Consider the following 21,580-nt stretch of genomic DNA (forward strand, 5'->3'; position numbering starts at 1 on the left):
AAAGGCTGGCAATGCTGTCTGACTAGCAACGCTGGCTTTGCTGGCTGGCAAGCTGGCCACAGTAATGGCAGTAAATATGCAGAGACAGCGAGGACTTTCGTTCGAACAGGATCGATGCAGCTGTTCTTGACCTTGTTGCAGATGACAGTGGTGCTTTGCAAAAGCAGAAATCAACATACCACAGGGACAAGCGAAGTAAAAAATATGTTAAACTAAACAATGGAGAGCGGGTAACAGCTTCAGGAAAGGTGAAAACTGAAAGCGGTTCAATGATTCTCACCGACACCACACAACAGAAATAAAACGTTTTCAAATACGCGAGAGAGAGAGAGGGGCCGACCAAAGGAGGTCTGCAGTTCGAATCTGATTACGATCGTGTTGTGCTGAAACAATGGGAGTTCCAAAGGACGAAGCGGCGGTGGCAATGGCAGATTTCAAATAATGGATAATCGCGAATTTTATATGAAGCGTTTGATAATGCGGCAGCAGATTTTTCTGTGGGAGTTGGCAGCGTTTCAAATAATGGAGTATCACGGATTTTATATGAACGGCTTTGTAACGCGGCAGCAGATTTTTCTGTGGGAGTTGGCAGCGTTTCAAATAATGGATCTACTCTTGACGATGTAATATCCAGAGTTGTCACAATTGGCTTCCTCTCACACCAATTCAAATATACAGCAACCGATGCGAGAATGCTCAACGCAGGGTATTTGTGCATAAACAGATGTCAACCATTCTCATAAAAAATGCAGAATCGATTTGCAGAATCGATTGAATGTTTGGAAAAGATTTAAAAAAAAATCAAATATACAGCGCTGTCCTTTTTTATGTTTTTATTCACTCAACCAATTTGAAAAAAAAATCATACAGATTTGCATTTGCAGCTTTTTTTTTTTAAAATATGATTTTAGAATTGGCAGATCTAAAATCAATAAAAAAAATTTGTTGCAAATTTCATACCAATCTTTTGCTGATCACTTCAACGGAGTTGAGTTTTTCCACGATCTGATAGAGCTGGAATCTCCTCCTCAAATCAACTGCTGGAATCTCTTCCTCAAATCAACTGCAACATTACTGGAGCTCTGATACCACAATAATGGCAGAAGTGTCCTCAGACACGTAATTTTATTAATCAGAAAAAAAAAACAATTACATAATTGATTTTGCAAGAGTTTACACCCGAACAACCAAACACTCTTGCAATGAGCTATTTATAAGCTCCATGTCCTAACTACCTCTAATTATGGATCACTTATTAAATAACAAGTGTCCATTTACATTAAATGCTATTCAAACCAACTAGCTAACTAATCTCCTAAAATAGAGCCTAAGATACGACACATTTGGAGAGCCATATCTTGTTACAACAATATACTAATTTCTAATTGTCTCCATTAATTAATCATTCTAGAATAATAATTATTAATTTAATTTCTTAAATTAATAATTATTTTATTTCAATTTTATAACCTATGATAAAATTTGTATTTTTGGATCATCTAACAAACCGTGCCCACTTTGCCATGATTTCCGTGCCCACTTGAAGTTGAAAATATGTACTAATATAGATACGACTGTACGGACTGTACCATACAGACTATACGGGCTATACAGATTTCCATACCGCTGTACAGATTTTTTTTATCAAAAACTTCTCTCGAACGACGTGCAACTGAAAGGATTCAACGTTGTTTGTACTGTACCTTCGGCTGTCCTTGATTTCCATGCCCAGCTTTGCCCAGAAATCACTCCTTTAGCTTGCTGCAACAAATTTCTCCTTCAGAACTTTTCTCCAGCTCTCAGCCTCCTTTCTCCAATCTGCTCATGAAGAATGAATGTAGTCTCTCTTTTCTTTTCCCCCTTTTTTTCCCTAAATGACTTTTGGGCAACTCTAAGATCTAATGGCTCAGATTCATTTAGATCAAGGGATGAGAATAAATGTGCATTTAATTCACACTTTCTATTTTTTAACTCACCCATTAAATGAAGTAACCATTGCACTTTAGGTCTAAAGTCACTTTTCACTTTATCATTTAAATTGACTTTACCACTTATAAAGTCACTTTCACTTTATAAAGTCACACTTAGGAAAATAATTATTTTGGACACTTTTCCCTAGGTAGAGACTAACCCATGGGAAACCACTTGTGCAAGATACATTAAAAATCAACACCTGTCAGAAAGAGATCGTCCACATAAAGTACCAAGATGAGAGGTTTGTCATTCTCAACCTTAAAGTAAAGGTTCAGATCAACTTCACTTCTTGTAAAACCCAACTTCATCAGATAGTTATTGATCCTCTCATACCAAGCTCGGGGAGCTTGCTTCAACCCATAGAGGGCTTTCTTCAACCTGCATACATGTGTCTGACGATCTTGAACTTTGAACCCCTCGGGTTCTACATAGACTTCCTCCTTAATTGAACCATGCAAGAAGGCAGTTTTGACATCCATCTGGTGTAGATTCCATCCTTGCAAGGCAACAAGGGCTATAATAGAATGGATGGTGGTATATTGGGCAACTGGTGCAAATATCTCATCGTAGTCCACACTTTCCTTTTGAGAGAAGCGTCGAGCAACAAACCTGGCCTTGAAATTTCAGCACTTCCATCAGCTCCATGCTTGATCTTTTAGAGCCATTTTCAGGTGACAACGGATTTATCCTTGGGTCTAGGGACCACATCGCGGACATCATTCGTCATAATCGACTCATACTCTTCGTTCATAACATACTGTTGGAGTTTCTAAGCCTACTTAGTTAGAAACCCTCCATGCACTTTATCTGATTTATTCTTACCTACTTGTTATTTTACTTAACAAGTTATTTACAATGTAAATACTGAAAATAAACACTAGTGCATGCTCAACATATTACAGATCAACAACTCAAGGAAACAAAAACAATCACACCATATGACACCATTATTTTTGGAGCAATGTCCTCGGAAAAACTCAATGTGGGAAAACCGGTGCAACTATCTGAGGGTTTTCTTATTAAGCAATATTAGAGTACAATCTGGGTGCCGAAACTGGCCTACCCAACAGAGAATTTCCTTGGCAGTGGTACCTCTCAGTTTGAGACAAATCTTCTGGTTGAAACCTCGGATAATCCTTCTCGCAGCTCCTCAGCACCAATCTGCCCTAGAAACCCCAGCATCTGCCTCTCTCTGGATTGTGTAAGCCCCTCTCTGCCCAGCGATGGCCCTGCGTCACCCTGGATGGGTCTGCGTCAGCCTTAAGAGGCCTTGCATCAGCCCTATGGCCCTTTGCGTCAGCAACGCTGACCTCTCTGAGGCTCTGCACAACTCCTGGCTGCCTCTATGTGGCCTTCGCTGGCTCTGCATCACTCTCCTCGGCAACTGCACTGCTCTCCTGGCACTATCTCTGCCTCTCTGTCTCTCTATATTCAAAATCCCTCAGCTGCAACTTCCGATCACTAATTCTATCTCTCTTAGAAACCCCGCTTTAGAGAATAGAATGACTGATCACGCTAGTGTCTTCTCCAAGTGACCCTCAAGCCTCCTCTTATATTTTTCCTATTGACATATCAACGGCCGAGATTAAGTCGCTAATCAATGGCTAAGATTAGATCTGGCTTGATCCATGTCTTTTGGACCATTCTAACACAGTTTCATATTAATACACATTAATATTTTAATTGGACTCCATTAAAAATATTAATTATTTTAATATCTCTTGAATTGTTTAGAATCTGCCCAAACCCTTTCTGGGTATTGGAGATTTCATGTGCCCCAACCTCTCCACCAAATTTCGTGGCTAGAGCACATTCGATGCTACCCCAAATCAACACTCCCTCTTAGCGAGGACTGTGCTCTAGCAATACTCCTTAATGAATATTACTCTGATCATCCGACATCGGTCCTTGTGTTGATGCTAGGCCTGCTGCCTACCATCCTCTGCACTACTATATCCTGTACTGCTGCCCATGGTTTTGCCACTGCCACCGCTGCATCTGTACGACAACTCCCTCTGCATTCGTATTGCTGTTGGTCCTTTTTCCCAGCATTGCATCCACACTGCACCTCCTCTTATCATGTTGCATCGTGCTGCCCATTGCTGCACTGCAACTCAGTTACTGAGAAGTAAGTAACTGATTTCCCAATTTGACCTCCCTGTTGGGCTAGAGACACTCATTGATGCTGAAGCTCCCTCTGTCGCTGACAAGTGCTCCTTCTCTGACCTCTGTGCCACTGCAACAACTCCCTGCATCTCGCATCGTTGCACACCTCTCTGTGCCATCCTGCACTGGTGCAACACTCTTGTGCCTCTCGCACTGCTGCAACCTGCTAGCCTCACGTTGTCTCGGGACTCCTGCACTGTAGCTCTCTTTGCCGCTCCATCCGCATCCATCTCTACCCGACTCAGCCAGTCCTGCTACTCCTCTTCGGGGCTCTTGTAGCAAGGTCTAATCCAAGAGGCTGGGTACCTCGAGGATCCTGCCCCTCATCGCCTGTAGTCTGCCTGAATACAGCTCGATGTCTCCCCACTTCCGCTCAAGTGGTGTGTATGCACTCATGGCACAGTGATCATCTGTCAAAACTTCCTTCTCTACTCGTGCTGGCGCTGCCTTCATCTCGGAAGATTCTTCCTTACTCTTCTTCCTTGGACACTGGTTCACATAATGACCCAGTTCCCCACAGTGGAAGCACTTGATCTTGGAGAGATCCTTCTTCTTTCGCTTTTCCTGCTTTCCCTCAAATGTTACGGCAACATCTTTCTCCTCCTTCTTGACTTTGATCCCCTTGTTGTTGCTACCTGTCTTCGATTGTCGTGTGATCTCTTCCCGGCGAAGAGCCGCCCACATCTCGTCCCAAGGTGGGAGAGTCTTTCGAGACGAAGGTTGCCTTCATCTCAGAAGACGCTCCCTTACTCTTCTTCCTTGAACACTGGGTCACATAATGACCCAGTTCCCCATAGTGGAAGCACTTGATCTTGGAGAGATCCTTCTTCTTCCTCTTTTCCTGCTTTCCCTCAGATGCTAGGGCAACATCTTCCTCCTTCTGCTTGACTTTGATCCCCTTGCTGCTGCTATCCGTCTTCAACTGCCCTCTGATCTCTTCCTGGCGAATGCTGCCCACATCTCATCCCAAGGTGGGAGAGTCCCTCTGCCCAGTATACTCTGGACAAATACCTCCCAGTCTTCTGAGACAACATTAAGGGTTGTCCTCACCATCAACTCCTGATCCGGCGTGGCTTCTATAGCAGTCAACTGATTTCGGATCTCATTTAGTCCTCCGAGAAAGGTGTCAATCGGTTCTCGCTTCTTCATCTGATGTGACCTCAACTGATTCTCAAGTAGCATATTTCTTTGCACAAAAGTATGCTGGTACAATTTGTTGAGAGCCTCCCACATCTCATATGTCGTTTCTTTCTCGGCAATGTCTGGTACTACATGATCCTTGACCCCATCAAGGATGATGCTCTTGGCCCTCGCCATTGCCTCCTCGTACTTGTTGTTATCATTGGGGTCGACCGGGATAGTTATTACCTCAAGGCGAAGTTCTTGACACGATTTCTGACAAGTACGGATAAGATTCTGGCCTTCCAGACTGCGAAGTTCGACGCTCCATCCAGTCTATCTTGGTCTCTTACCCCGTGTAGTGCCATGATGCTCTTCTACTTCCCTCCTGGAAGTTCTCCATTCGACTCCTTCGAGTTTGTACTTCTCGTCTGGAAGTTCTCTTCTGGACTCCCTTTGAGTCCTGATTTCCGTCCTAGAAATCCTTCTGCCGCTGTCGAGATGCCCCCTACTCTGATCGTCTTGTGCAATTGCACCACTGGTTCGGGTTCCTCGGCTAGAAACCCTTGGCAGCAACTCCGTCCTCTTGGCCTTGCTCTGTTAGGGACTGTTCTGACTACAGTACCTCACCAACTCTACTCTGCAATATTCCCACAGCCTTCTAAACCCCAACAACCTGAAGGTGAGAGCTCCTAGGCATATGCGCAATCCCGGCACCAGCAACCTGACCTCCTCATCCAACTGCGTCAGCCCTCCCAGCTTCTGCGTGGCTCTGCATGAGACTCCCTTTGCCTTCCTTAGCCTCTGTGTTACTTCTTCCCGATGCACCCTTGATGACGCAGGCACTGCGTCACGCTTCCTTGTTGCTGCTCTGCTAGAAACAACTTTTGTCACCTCGGGACGACTGTTTTCTGTTTCTATTGCTCCGCTCGGCTGATGTCCTTAGTCCTCCTGTGGTCTACAACCATGCTTTGATACCATGTTGGAGTTTCTAAGTCTACTTAGTTAGAAACCCTCCATGCACTTTATCTGATTTATTCCTACCTACTTGTTATTTTAATTAACAAGTTATTTACAATGTAAATACTGAAAATAAACACTAGTGCATGCTCAACATATTACAGATCAACAACTAAAGGAAACAGAAACAATCACACCATATGACACCATTATTTTTGGACCAATATCCCCGGTAAAACCCAATGTGGGAAAACCAGTGCAACTATCTGAGGGTTTTCCTTTTAAGCAATATTAGAGTACAATCTGGGTGTCGAAATTGGCCTACCCAACAGAGAATTTCCTTGGCAGTAATACCTCTTAGTTTGAGACAAATCGTTTGGCGGAAACCCCGAATAATCCTTCCGGCAGCTCCTCAACACCAATTTGCCCCAAAAACCCCAGCGTCAGCCTCTCTCTGGACTGCGTTAGCCCCTCTCTGCCCAGCGATGGCCCTGCGTCACCCCAGATGGGTCTGCGTCAGCCTTAAGAGGCCCTGCGTCAGCCCTCTATCCCTCTGCATCAGCAATGTTGGCCTCTCTAAGGCTCTGCGCAGCTCCCGATTGCCTCTGCATGGCCCTGTGTGAGCCATGGCTGGCTCTGCGTCAATCTCCCATGCTACTGCGCTGCTCTCTCGACATTATCTCTGCCTCTTTGTCTCTCTGTACTCAATGCCCCTCAGCTGCAACTTCAGATCACTAATTCTATCTCTCTTAGCAAACCCTGCTAGTGTCTTCTCCAAGTGACCCTCAAGCCTCCTTTTATACTTTTCCTGTTGACATATCAACAACGAGATTAAGTCCCTAATCAACGACTAAGATTAGATCTGGCTTGATCCATGTCTTTTGGACCATTCTAACACAGTTTCATATTAATACACATTAATATTTTAATTTCCCTAAGTTTAGACTTAGGGACTCCATTAAAAATATTAATTATTTTAATATCTCTTGAACTGTTTAGAATCTTCCCAAACCCTTTCTGGGTATTGGAGTTCTCATATGCCCCAACCTCTCCACCAAATTTCGTGGCTAGAGCACATTCGATGCTACCCCAAATCAACACATCCTTCCAAACTTGGTGCTTCACAATTTCTTCGAATGTGTAAGGCTCAATTTGAACAATGGTGCTCATGGAAGCTAAGTACCCTTGGTGCCTATTCGACTTCCTACTTTCACAAAAGTCCCCCTTGGTGTAATATGTCTCTTGGCATCTTCGAGAGTTTCCCTAAGCCATGAGGGTCTCCTTTTTGAGAAGGGCTCATGAGGAGGTGGATCAATGGGATCCATTGGTCCTTCAACATTGGGCATCGACTCATCCTGCGGTTCTCCCTGTTTTCCTATATCTTCTTCTTTGTCCTTCCTTGGAATAGGAAGGTTACTAATCTTCCCAAGGGCAACATCTTCATCAAAGGTGACATCATGACTTATCTCCACTTCTCTTTGACCAGACACATAGATTCTATATGCCTTAGAAGTTTCACTGTAGCCCACAAATGTTCCTTTCTTCCTAGATGCATCCAATTTGCTTCTCTTTTCTTTCGGCACATGAAGATATTACGGGGCTACAAAAAATTCTAAAGTGAGAAACATTAGGTTTCTTGCTGGTCAAAACTTCTTCGGGAGTTTTGGAGTCCAACGCTTGATGAGGGCATCTATTTTGATCGTACACAATAGTGTTGGCAACTTTCGCCCATAAGAACTTCGGAAGGCTTTGATCATGAAGCAAGGCACAAGTGGCTTCTATAATGGAACGATTCTTCCTTTCAACAATACGATTTTTCTCAGGAGTATATGCAATAGTAGTCTTCCCTCTTAATGCTAACTTCTCTACAATAGTCATTGAATTCATTTGATTCATATTCGGTTCCATTATTAGTCCTCAATATTTTGATCTTCTTCCCTTTTTGATTTTCGACCAAGGCTTTGAAAGAACGGAACCATGAGAATACTTCGTCCTTCTTTAAGAAATAAATCCAAGTTTTGCGGGAGAAGTCATCCACAAAGATGGGATAATATAAATATCCTCCCAAAGATGTCACAGGCATCATACTAGATAGATCAAAATGAACCAATTGCAAAATGTCGGTAATCTTGCTATCACTTGAGGGAAATGGTCCCCTTGTACATTTTCCTTCAGCACATCCCTGACAAGCACCTTCATGTTCTACTTCAAATTCGGGCGTACTTGTCACCATCTTCCTCACATCAGGTAGAGCCTTATAATGTAGATGAGCAAACCTTCGGTGCCATAATTCAGATTGAAAAGATGTGTTGCAAGACATAGCTCCTAATGGGCTTCCTCCAACTTGATATGGGCTATCAACCCTGAATCCAAGAGTAAATGCTTCTTTGAAATTTCTATTCCAAATGCTTACCTTTCCATCAATGAATGCCATCTTGAATCCTTTGTCCTCCATCAGCCGAGATAGATGCAAGGTTCTTCTTTAGATCAAGTACATATAGAACTTCTTGTAGATGAATGTTGTTACCTTGATTCAATTGAAGAGTAACATTCCCAACTCCTTTCACGGCATAGGTGGCGTCATCCCCAAGAATGATTTCCAAATTTGTATCCTTTTCTATCAGATTTGAAAGAGCTTCCTTATACTCAGTGAAGTGCTTTGAGGCACCACTATCAATCAACCAATTTCCCAAGGTATCCAGAGGAGAGGCAGTAGAGAGGGCATATATAAGATAAAATTCTTTTTGCTTGTTATCTACAACATTAGATTCATCATACCTGGAGTTTCTTGATCTTTTGGGAGGTCGACCATTTCCATGTTGAGTAGTGGGAGCATTCCTTTTTCCTTTGTTGTTGAATCTACCATTCCTTTGATTGTTGTTGCCCCTGAAATTGTTGTGGTTGTGGTTGTCATCATCATGAGGTGTATCCCTTCTATTAGGACACTCCCTAGCATAGTGGCCAAACTTGTTACAAATGAAGCATCTTCCCTTCCTTCCATCTTTGAATCCCAGTCTTCCTTGACATTGCTTCTTTGAACCTGCATTGTTCTTCTTTTTAGCATGAGCGGAGAATGCAGTAGGTTCATTCCTATTTGAAGGCATGTCTCTCTCCATCATCCTTGTCTCTTCTTGAGTGCATCTAGTCAACAATTCATCAAAACCTGGAATCCTGTCATTGTTGAGGATAGTAGTGTTGAACACATGCCATTCACGAGGGAGTCCTCCAAGGGCAATGAAAGTGAGCTCGCTATTAGCAATAACTTCTCTAATTGAAAGAAGATCATTTTTGATCTCGATAATCCTCATGAAGTAGGATTGGATATCTTCACCTCTTCCCTTCTTTATGTCCTTTAAATTGTTTTTGAGAAAGAGGACTTGGTTTGCATTGCTAACCTTGAACATGCCAACCAACCTGTCATACATCTCCTTTGATGTGTTCAAATCAGAGATGTATGCAACCAAATGCTTTTTAATAGAATTCTTGATGATCTTCTTAGCATTGACTTCACCTTTCTTGTACTTTGTCTTAGCAGTAGCTGATGCATTTGAAAGAGGTTCAGTGATCTTTCCCTGCACATAGTCCATAACATCTTGCTCTTCCAAAGTCAAATCAAGAGACATCTTCCATGCATGATAATCAAACTTATCATTGAGCTTGTCATCAGGCTTGAAGTAAGATGCAGAGGCCATTGACTCTTGTCCTTGTCCAAGAAATCTCAATGATTGCTCTTCTCAGTGATTGCTCTTTTCACTCTTGCTTGCGCTTTTTCTTCACCTCAACTCTGATACCATGTTGATTTTAGATAACAATGGTATGTTCTATGTTTAAGAGCAATTTACTTCAATTTTTCTTGTTAGCCCAATATCAATTTTTGTTGATTTTTGGTAGAGCATTGGATGTGCTCTAGCCATGAAAATTGGTGGAGAGGCTAAGGCACATGAGATGTCCAAGATCCAGAAATCTTTTGAGGAAATTCTACCCCGATGGAGAGATATTAAAATAATTAATATTTTTAATAGGGTTCCTGAGTATAAACTTAGGAAAATTAAAATATTGATGTGTATTAATATAATATGGGTGAGAAAGTTCTAAATAACGAGGATCAAGCAAGATCTAATCTTAGCCGTTGATTAGGGACTTAATCTCGGCCGTTGAATCGTCAACAGGAAAAGTATAAGAGGAGGCTTGAGGGTCAATTGGAGACACACCAAGACACATGAGAGATCAGTCAATTCGATTTTCTGGGGAGTGGTTTGCTAAGGAAATCGAACAAGTGATCAGTTGCAGTGAGGGGCAGTTCGGCAGGAGGTCGAAGAATACATATCAAAGAGGTAGCGTAGAGCCTAGGGAGGCTGACACAAAGGTAGCAAGGGTTGCCGCAGAGGCTGAGGAGGCCAGTGCAGAGGACGCAGAGGGGTCAAGAGGTTGACACAACAGCCGTAGAGGTTGACGCAGTAGATGCAGAAAGCTTCAGAGGCTGTGCAAAGGTGATCCAATGGGACAAAATGAGAGCTGATTGGCTGACGCAGAGCCAGAGAGGGTGACATAGTCCCTAAGAGGGTGACGCAGTTCCAGAGAGTGCTTGGAGCAGTGTTCGCTGTCCAGCACAAGGAATCGCCAGAGTCACTGTGGGATCGTTCATCCAGTTGCTGATTAGCTGGAATATCTGTCTCCGGATAGAGTTATTGCTTCCAAGGAAATTCTTTGAAGGGTGAGCCATTTGTGGCACCCTAGTTGTATTCAAAATCTGCTTAATAATAAAACCCTCTATATGCTGCATTGATTTTTCGGCATTGGGTTTTTCCGGGGATGATTGTCCAAAAATAACAGTGTCCCTTGTGTTGTCTCAGTTTATTTCAGTTGCTGATCTGTATGTTTGTGAACGCTGCAATTGTGTTTATTTCGACGTTTATATTATTAAATAACTTGTTAATGCAAATAACAAGTAGGAGATAATAAACCATATATTGCAATAGGGATTTTTGATGTGTTAGATTCATAAATTTTCACAATTTCCAGATTAGCAATCACATTAACATGACAGTAAATGCAGATAGAACATAAATAAAAACAGTAGAAGACAAGCCAAGACAAGAGGACACAAGATGTGGCGCATTCCAGGGACAAACCCCAATGTGGGGAAACCCTTTGATCAATTCTTCTTATTATTCTTCAAAAGTTTAGCAGCGAGAGAGAGTACAATATACAAAATTCACTTGCCCAATCAAAGTCAAATCTATTCAGTCAAACTGCTGTCAACAAGATGCTCTAACCAGAAAGTCAATGCTGGTAAAATCAACAGAATTACACCTCCAAATCAGCTATGTCAAACCCAATCGAATTGGTCTCCAACAACAGTCCAAATTAACCCAAAACAATACCGAAAATATCAGTCAAACTCTGTCAACATAGAGTCAAACCTGCGGTCAACTTCCCTGTGGTCAATGCTGGTCAAACAACTCAGATTACCTAGATTTCTATGCCCAGAAATGCAGCCTGCCCAAACATAATTTTCTCCAAGAAAAACGCAGTCAAACTTGGTCAACTACTACCCGGTCAATGTTGGTCAAACAACTTAGATTGCCTCGATTTCTGTGCCCAAAAATGTGGTCTCCCCAAACAAAATTTTGCAGACTGCACCTCACATGTGTGGAGAGAGAGGCTGCCTAGAAATCCGTACACCCAATCAGATGAGAGAGAGAGGTGTGTGAGAGATGAGTGTCCAAATGAGGTAGATGCTTCTATTTAAATTTTATATGCAACGTTGAGGATGAATAGACGTGTCTTTTGGGCTTTTGAGCCTACATTAGATTGCTGGCCAACCTTGACAATTTGTCCATAAACAAAATAAATTCATAATTCCATTTGTACATGTCAGAATGAGATGATCTTTAGATTAATCCTATGCCTCTCGGAAAGAGGAATCCACTAAAAATATCAGTTGCATCATATGAGCTGTCCAAGGTGGAGTTTGGCCCTCGTTTCCAAATTTAACATCCCGATATTTGCGAAATTCTTCTGTCTCTGGATCTCTGAAACGACTTCTCGAATTTGCAAATCAAACTGCCTATTAGAGGCTTGTACGCAACCCTTATGTCAACCTCACTATGGCTATCTCTGCCTCTCTGCAGATTGCAGTACACTCGCTGGATCTGTTGAATTTCCACGGTCTTGGGTCTATGATAGAATCTTAGAATCTCAACAAAAGCTACTTTGCACAACGGAAAATATAAAGCAGTAAATCACACATGCACAAGTATAGACAACTTTTTACAAAATATTGTACAAATATGTACAACCCAACCTTTGTTATATTAAACCAATCTAAATAATACAACAGTGTAGGGAATACAAGATACAATGACAATCTCATTGCAATCTCTATGTCGTATCTTGTCCTGCTGGTCCTTTGCTCCCGTTTTGCTCTCTCGCTGCCCCTTAGTTCATCAAAGGACAACACATAGAGTCTCCAGGAGGGCTGCCACCTATCACTATGACAAGTTGCTTTTGCTACAATGAACATAGGCTGATCCAATCTGCTCTCTAGGCTGGCCAATACTTGAGCTCCAATCTGCCAATCTAGTAGCCTCTTTTGTTCGTCAAAGAGCTACAGATTAGGCTCCAATCTTCACCTAACCTTTAACTGTCAACGTAACTTTATGATGGGTTGTCAAGGGCTACTTTGGGTAGCCAACATGCTTCCCTCCACGAGTCCAATGGCACTTGATCCAATCACTGCAAGATCTACTCTTAGTTGAGGTCTCCAACTGCCCAAGTCAACCTCAACACATGGCATTCATAGGCTGCAACCAAAACTGATCCAATATTGGTTAGGGCATCATTGTGACCCATGTCAGCCTTGAAACACACCCACACAGTCCCTTAAACAACTGTAGTTTCCTCCACAAATATCCTCTGCCTCCATGCCGATGTCTAGGCTCTTTAATACCCTCAAACAGTCCCACGCATGCCCTGATTTTTGGTGTTAAGGCTTGTGGCCTACCCAACCCTTCCTCCAATGCTTACGACCTGCTCAAAACAGAGATACCTGTCCATAAAACGTGCCCCAACAGACTTGCGGTCATACCTCTTCATGCTCGGCTTGCCTGCAAGTCAAAATAACCCTTCAACCGTCATGAAAAGACTCCTAAACAACCTCCCTCCTTCACTGAAGTGCCCTCCTACTTGCGTTTAGAACAAAGGTAGCCTTTTCTCCCTTAGCCGAGTTCCTTATTGATCCTTTTCTGCCTTGCGTTGCATGGATGGATGTCTCAAATGAAACTCACTCACCTTGTATTTATACCATATACAAGGGCTCCCTCAAAACGTCATCATAGGGCTTGACAAGCTGTCATAAGGCCTCCATAACAACTAGTCGACCTTAACTCTTCTTGTGCAAACCCACTCCTTAACTTAAAAAATTCATAACTCATCAAGGACATCTCGGAATTCAATGATTCTCGAAGCGTTGGATTCTCCTTTCTGCCCTCTATCATCTCATCCCATCACATGTCCAAAATGCTTCATGGTTTTGGCCCAAATCACGATGGGTGCAAAACCCCAACCTTGGGTTCCAAGCCCACAAGTGACTCTTGTGGTGCTCCACCCTCCAAACCTTGAACCCTAGGGCTTGGAGTACCTCCCAAGCTACACAAAAATCAACACTTCCTCTTAGCGAGGGAGGTACTTCCAAGACTAGGAATTAACTCATCATCATCATCACTGCTCGCAACACTTGCCCAACTCTTGGCGCTCACCACTACAACAATCCCTATAGCATGAACTACGCCTCTCTCGGAAGTGTCGTTATCACTTGAAGCATCCTGCTTCTTCTTCTTTTCCTATATCATTTTCCAATCCCTCCATGATTCCTTCTTGGCAGTTGTAGGAGCACCCTTGCTCCCCACTGACCATCCACTCTTCTGAGGCTGCGAAGTCTCCCTTTGAATCTGTAAACTCCCTCTAGAACTTGACTCCCTCTGAGCCTCTGGAACCCGGACCTTCTTCTCTGGAAGCTGTACCTGCTCGTCTAAAGCCTACACCTACACTTGCTCCACTTGCTTCTTCTTCCCATGATCTATAGGCTTTTTTGTTAGCGTGTATATACCATGCTCTCTAACTCCAAGCACAATACCATCAGAGCTAGAGCCTCTGGGCCTGAGTCTTGCCTTCCCATCCTGGAACAAGACCTCAAACCCCTTCTTGATCATCGAGACAGATATCACGCTCTATCTGAGTCCTGGTACAAACGATACATCCTTGACCTGCCTCATCCGTCCTATCTCCTTCTTGAATGGCACAACCCCCGATCCTTAGATCTCCTGACTCTTGTCACCCAACACCATGCGCAACTTCGATTCCCATTCAACTAGAGTCTCAAAAATGTCATGTGACCCTGTCATATGTTTTGACGCACCACTGTCCATGTACCATCCATCCTCATCGATAGTACCCTGCGAGAAATGAGAGATCATAGCAAAGTCCTCCTCTGCCAATCTCCTGGTGAGAGCATCTATCTCAGCTGAGGTGGCAACACCAACATTCTACTTTCCTTTCTTCTTCTTGTCATCTCCCTTCTTCTTCATCAGACATCTCGACAGAAAATGACCCATCCGCCACAATTGAAACACTTGAATTTACTCAAGTCCTTCTTTAGCTTACCCTTCATTCGCGCTGCAAGTGCCACGTCATCATCGAAAGTCTTCTTCTTCTGATGAAGATCCTCGTCTCACAACTCTTCTTGAGTGAAGTCGTCCCACAACCTATTCTAGTCTGGTAACTTCTCTTTGGCAATGATCCACTTGATGAAGGTCTTCCATTCCTCAATGAACCCTTTCAAAGCAATCCTCACCTTATATGAATTTGAAATAGTCATACTGACGACAACAAGTTCATCTTTTACCTGAGACAATCTCGTCAGATACGAAGCCACTCCTTCACCCTATATCATCTTGGTGGACTTCAACTTATCCTCCAATACCAATCCCTGGTTCTCGTTCTTATTCTGGAACAAATTTTGAAGAGCCATCCACATCTCATGTGTAGTGTTCTTCTCGGCCAAATGAGGTATTAGGGGATCCTTCAGAGTTAAAACCATCTAGGAGGATCAATCTCGTCCTCGTATACAAATCCTCGTATACCCCAGTTCCTTTGGGTTAGTTGGCTTCTTGATGGCTTTTTCAACGAATTCCCAGATCTAGTTGACCTCAAGACCAACTTGATCCTTTCCTTCCATGGACTATAGTTGGACAATCTTTCCAACCTGTCGACATACAGTAGACTTGCCTGCAACTTTGACATTGTAGTGAGCCCTTCACCTACAATGTGACCAACTCCCTCTTAAGCTATACTTCCCTGTGCACTCTGATGATTCACTGTCTTCCAAAGTAGCTCAGACACGCTCTGATACCATGTTGAATTTCTAGGATCTTGGATCTATGATAGAATCTTAAAATTTCATCAAAGGCTACTTTGCACAACGGAAAATATAAAGCAGTAAATCACACGTGCACAAGTATAGACAACTTTTTACAAAATATTGTAAAAATATGTACAACCCAATCTTTGTTATATTAAACCAATCTGAGTAATACAACAATCTAGGGAATAGAAGATATAATGACAATCTCGCTGCAGTCTCTATGTCGTATCTTGTCCTGCCGGCCTTTTGCTCCCATTCTGCTCTTTAGTTGCCCCTTAGTCCATCAAAGGACAACAAATAGAGTCTCCATGGGGGCTGCCACCTATCATTGTTGCAAGTCGCTTTTGCTACAATGAACACGGGCTGATCCAATCTGCTCTCTAGGCTGGCCAATATCTGAGCTCCAATCTTCCAATCTAGTAGCCTCTTTTGTCCGTCAAAGAGCTACACATTAGGCTCCAATCTTCACCCAACCTTCAGCTGTCAATGTCACTTTATGATGGCTTGTCAAGAGCTACTATGGGTAGCCAACACGCTGCCTTCCACCAATCCAATGGCACCCAATCCAATCACTGCAAGATCTGCTCCTAGTTGAGGTCTCCAACTGCCCAAGTCAACCTTAACACATGGCACTCACAGGCTGCAACCAAAACTGATCCAATACTGGTCAACACTTTGACCCAACACAAGAAAAATTTGGCTCCAAGTCTGATGTACAACTTCTGTTATAGACTATGTCCTGGTTAGGGCATCATTGTGACCCACGTCAACCTTGAAACACACCCACACAGTCCCTTAAACAACTGCGGTTTCCTCCACAAGTATCCTCTGCCTCCACGCTGATGATCTGGGCACTCTAATACCCTCAAACAGTCCCACGCATGCCTTGATTTGGGGTGTTAAGGCTTGCGCCCTGCCCAACCCTTCCTCCAATGCTTACAACCTGCTCAAAACAGAGATACCTGTCCATAAAACGTGCCCCAACAGACCTGCGGTCTTACCTCTTCATACTCGGCCCGCCTATAGGTGAAAAAACCCTTCAACAATCACGGAAAGTCGCCTAAATAGCCTCCCTCCTTCGCTGAAGTGCCCTCCTACCTGCGACCCAAACATAGGTAGTCTTTTCTCCAATAGCCGAGATCCTTATTGCTCCTTTTTTGCCTTGCGTTGCATGGATGGATGTCTCAAATGAAACTCACTCACCTTGTATTTATACCATATACATGGTCTTCCTCAAAATGCCATCAGAGGGCTTGACAAGCTGTCATAAGGCCTCCATAACAGCTTGCCGACCTTAACCCTTCTTGTGCAAACCCACTCCTTGACTTAAAAAATTCATAACTCATTAAGGACATCTCAGAATTCGATGATTCTCAAAGCATTGGATTCTCCTTTCCGCCTTCTATCATCTCATCCCATCACATGTGCAAAATGCTCCATAGTTTTGGCCCAAATCACGATGGGTGCAACCTGGGTTCCAAGCCCACAAGCGACTCTTGTGGTGCTCCACCCTTCAAACCCTGAACCCTAGGGCTTGGAGTACCTCCCAAGCTACTCAAAAATCAACAGGATCTGGAAAGCTTCCTCTAGCCTCACTGTCCCTGCCCCTCATTGTCCTTGCTTCAGTCTTTGGCTCTCCGACCACTGCTGCTGCTCTCTGGAAATCGATTTGCCAAGGAAATCAAACTGCTGAAGTGTCTTCTCCAAGTGCCCATTGACTTCTCCTTATAATCCTTTGTTGGAGCACCAACAATCAAGATTAAAACTTAATCAATGACTACGATCATCTTGAAGTCTATCCGTGTGAGTTTCTAGACTATTCTCACCTTGACTTAATTAATTTTGATTAATTAACCAGTTTTCCTAAGTTTAGACTTGGGAAACATTAAAAAATAGGTTAATAATCTAATTAAGTCATATCTAGGTGGAATTTCCACAAACGCTTTTTGGGTTTTGGAGATCTCATGCATTCTAGTCTCTCCACCAAATTTTGTGGCTAGAACACATCTGATGCTACAAAAATTAACACTTCCTCTTTGCTGGGATTGTGTTCTAGTGCTGCACACCCTGTCACAACACTCTATCTCTGTGTCATCTCCTGTCACGTTGCTGATGTTTGGCCACTGCTGCTCACCAACCACTGCGCGACTCTGATGCTGCATCTGTGCTGCTGCTGACACTGCTATACTGCTACCAACTCTGCATCTGCACTACAACTCCCTCTCATCTGTTGCTACTGCAACTACAACTGAGAAGCATCCAAAACACTGAATCATCTCTATTCAGTATGATGCATCTGTCTCTTGAGTCCTGATTGCTACCAGCCTGTACACTATCACTAAAGAATCTGCGTTGCTGCTAACTCTGCACTGAGCCACTTGCTTTGCCGTCAACACTACACTGCACTTCTCAATCTTTGACTGCTATTAGTCTGCAACTGTCACTATAGTACCAATTGCATCAATTGCCACTGATCCATCCTGCTACTGAATACTGTGGGTCCCTCGTAGCCAGGTAATGATCCATGAGTTGGAGTTCTCAAGGACCCTGCCCACACTCTAGGGCTACAACACCAAATCATCCCACCTCACTCCTGGAGGAACTCTTCCTTTAGCCTAGAGGAAAGCTTGTCTATTTTCGTAGATGCTGCTTGCTGGTCTTGCTTCTCCTGCTTGTCCTTTTTCTTGAGCGGACATTGCGTGCTGTAGTGACCGAACTCACCACACCTGAAGCACTTGACTTTTGACAGGTTCTTCTTCTTCTGCTCCCCTTGCCCCTGACTAGGACCCTTCGATGCTAGGGCCACATTCTCCATCCTTTAAATTTTTCTTTTCTTTGGTTGTGACTTGATCTGTTTTTATCATTCTTTCAACTGCATCAATCTCCTCGGGAAAATTTTCAAGCCTTGACTCAGAGACAAGGTCTTAAGTTGCCAGTCCCATTGACAGATGACAATCAGCCCAAAGAATGGATGTATATAATAAAGGAAACATGGAATGTGGTAAGTATAGTGTACCTTGGGCACGGTACTTCAATCAGCGCCTCCTATTAATGCCCTTCCTAAAAGGACTTCAGGGGAGGCCACATTGGGCTAGGGGCAAAGGATAACCTTCGAGGTGAAGCATGGGAACAAGGGTACAATCAAGAGCAGTCAATCCTCCAGCTTGGTTTGTGATCCATATTAAGATGCCCCAAAACTTTAAATGATAGCACGTGATTGCAATAATGATTATTGTCTGTTCCGATAAATGATCCACCTTCCTTCAAAAAGCATGTCAGATGGGAGAGAGAAGTGACTAGAGCATAAGTGGAGAGCTTTGATGTAAAGCTATTTGTGGGCCATCATAGGTCTTCTGGTTTGCTGGCTTTCAAATGAAGATGCCAATTTTCTCCTATGGGTTACCCTCTTTTGGTGGTTAACAAGTATCTTCTTCTATTTTGCAATTGTTGTAGAATTATGGTTTCACTAAATTTTTTGTTGAATCTTCTATGGCTTTAACATTTCCTTTAAATTATCACCAAGTTTCTATCAAGGAACCTTAGTATAGCTTCCTTGCTCTTAAATATCCAATTGATTGAAAGTTGCTAGGGTTTGGTGGAAAGAGGCTTTCCCCCTCTTAACTCTTTCCAATTGTTTTTCTTCCATAGACCTCACCCTTTGACTCCATTAGCCCAGGATTGAGAAAAGGCACTAGTCCATTGTTGTGTTAGTCTTTTAAAATCTATAAATTTCAAAACTCTATTTTTTTTTAAGGGTAAATTAAGGTTAGGTTAGGGAAAAATCTTCATTTAATAGCATAAATTATCTTTTTCCTCAGTCTTGGGTTGCATCTATTAATTTGAAAAAAGTAAAATATCATTTCTAATGCATTTTTCGTCCACCTTTTTAGGGCTGACGTCTAGGGTTTCATGGCTGTTTTATGCTTTTTCAGCCATTGAAAAATTGCTAGTCTTTTTCCTTATTAACTCATTCAATAGCCTTTGTTTACTCATTGTTTATCATCATTTATAGGCTGTTTTATAATTGTTGTCATAAATATTGCATTCTGTAAATGGTATTGTTTAAAATCCTAAGTTACAACAACAATTGATACTTTAAAGCTAGCACGTGTTTGGGATCTGTTTGAGCCTCTTTAGGACTATTCAAGCCCTCTAGATTTAGACATAGCTCCTTTGAACTTGTTACCTTGAATAAGTGTTGATAATATCGGTATCAGCAAAATATCGGTGAGGGTCCAGAAAACATCTTATCGGCAATATCGACGAAAATATCGGCAAATATCAGCGAGCATAAAAAATCATTTTTTTTTTTAATTTTTAATTTTTAATTTTTAATTTATTTATTTTTAATTTTATTTATTTTTATTTTTTATTTTTTATTTTTTTTTCTCAGATTTTTAAACATAGCCGATATTTTAAAAATATGGCGATATTTTCAAAATATCCCGATATTTTGAAAATATTGCGATATTTTCAAAATGGAAAATATTGCAATATTTACTCAGCGATATATCGTTTTGCCGAAAATATCGCGATATTTTCGAATATCGCCGATATTATCAACACTGCCTTGAATCATCTCTCATCCCTCTTGGAGCCCTACTTTATTGAAAATCATCTTTGGGTGTTTTATTTAGTAAACTCTTGAAGGGTATTTAGCCTAGGAATTCTTGGGTTATCTAACCTCTGAGATCTTCTGGGGAAGCCTCCCTTGCGGGGATATATATAATATATCCACAGAACAACAGAGACTAAGGTGACAGTGGTGGCTGATTTCATTGTTGCCATTAATCTAGAGTGCTTAGTGAGGCTTTGCACTAGGGTGCTAGATTTTGTGGTAACATGCACTATTTCAAATTGTAATTTGATTTGTCAATAAACAGATCCGCTCCCAAGAATTTATATGAGGATCTTGCTGATGTGGCCTCCACATAGAACACTAATTGAATTACTGATGGGCAGATCCATGAGGCTTCATGTTTGCTCTCCCAGGTGCCATATTTGTCTCTGATAAGTTTCTCCTAGGCAGCGAACAGTAAGCTGTGATACCCTTAAAAGATGTGTTCGAAATGCTTATGTGAAAGACGGAAACTCCTTGCTGTTATGCGAAATAAAAACTCAAAAATGGACCTGAATTTTTGGTGGCAATAGTAAATAATAGAGTTACAAAATTTCATCCAAGGCAAATCATCAAGGTGGTTCCTGTACTATGATGTTAATTGCTAACATATTCTCCAAAGATATTGGTTAGACCTATAATGACATGAATTTGAACAAATGACTTGGTAGAGTTGCTTTGATCAACAAACATTTTGGAAGAGGCAACCCTAGTTTTACTATGCATATTGAATAAGCAAAAATCAGTAGATATAATTGTAATATTCCTTTCTTTCCTATGCCTTCAAGGTTAAAAAATGACAAATACAAGGAGGTTGTGGCCAGCACAAAATCATATTGAAACCAACATGGTGGTAATTTCAAGCTATTAGTTTTTAACATAAGATACTTTGTTGTGGTGAATTTTCTGGAGTTGATCTGTGTATCAATTTTGAACCTTTTTCCTTGATTCTGAACTGGTCTTATTATGCTAGCCACCAGAGTTGAGTGTTCGATTTTGAACATTTTTTTGTTAGTTTCTTGATGATGTTCTATTTTTTGTAATAACTATTTTTTTGCAGTAATCTTGTCACAGATTGTGTTGGAGTTGTTGGTCCAATAATTTTAATGATGGTTTAAAACTATATATTATTGATAAATGTGCAGTTGCCTTGCTTGACTGGAGTTTGATCTCACAATTATTTCTGATTGCCTTCTTGATTGTGCAGTACAATGTTTCTCGACAAGGTATGCTAATTGCCATTCAATTGTTTTACAAAATGTTTCTCATACCAAAATGTTTTTCAATGATTAATTTTTTTTATGTTGCATTATTACAAT

At 42.0% G+C, this 21,580-nt stretch overlaps 1 protein-coding gene across 2 annotated transcripts in view; it reads left to right on the plus strand.

Moving 5' to 3' along the window:
- The window catches only part of LOC149234098 (piezo-type mechanosensitive ion channel homolog), a 168,920-nt gene that overhangs the window by 52,357 nt on the left and 94,983 nt on the right, over positions 1-21,580 (plus strand). Inside the window, exon 2 of one of the 2 annotated variants that reach the window (XM_089461107.1) lies at positions 21,407-21,487. The exons of the other annotated variant lie outside the window; for it this stretch is intronic. Coding sequence (XP_089317233.1) covers positions 21,407-21,487 — 81 coding nt within the window. The remainder of the gene's footprint in view (positions 1-21,406; positions 21,488-21,580) is intronic. 2 annotated transcript variants of the gene reach the window in all.

The sequence above is a fragment of the Pinus tabuliformis genome, chromosome 8 (genome assembly GCF_031772625.1).
Source record: "Pinus tabuliformis cultivar Carrire ecotype Pingquan chromosome 8, CPIR1, whole genome shotgun sequence".
Lineage (NCBI taxonomy): Eukaryota > Viridiplantae > Streptophyta > Pinopsida > Pinales > Pinaceae > Pinus > Pinus tabuliformis.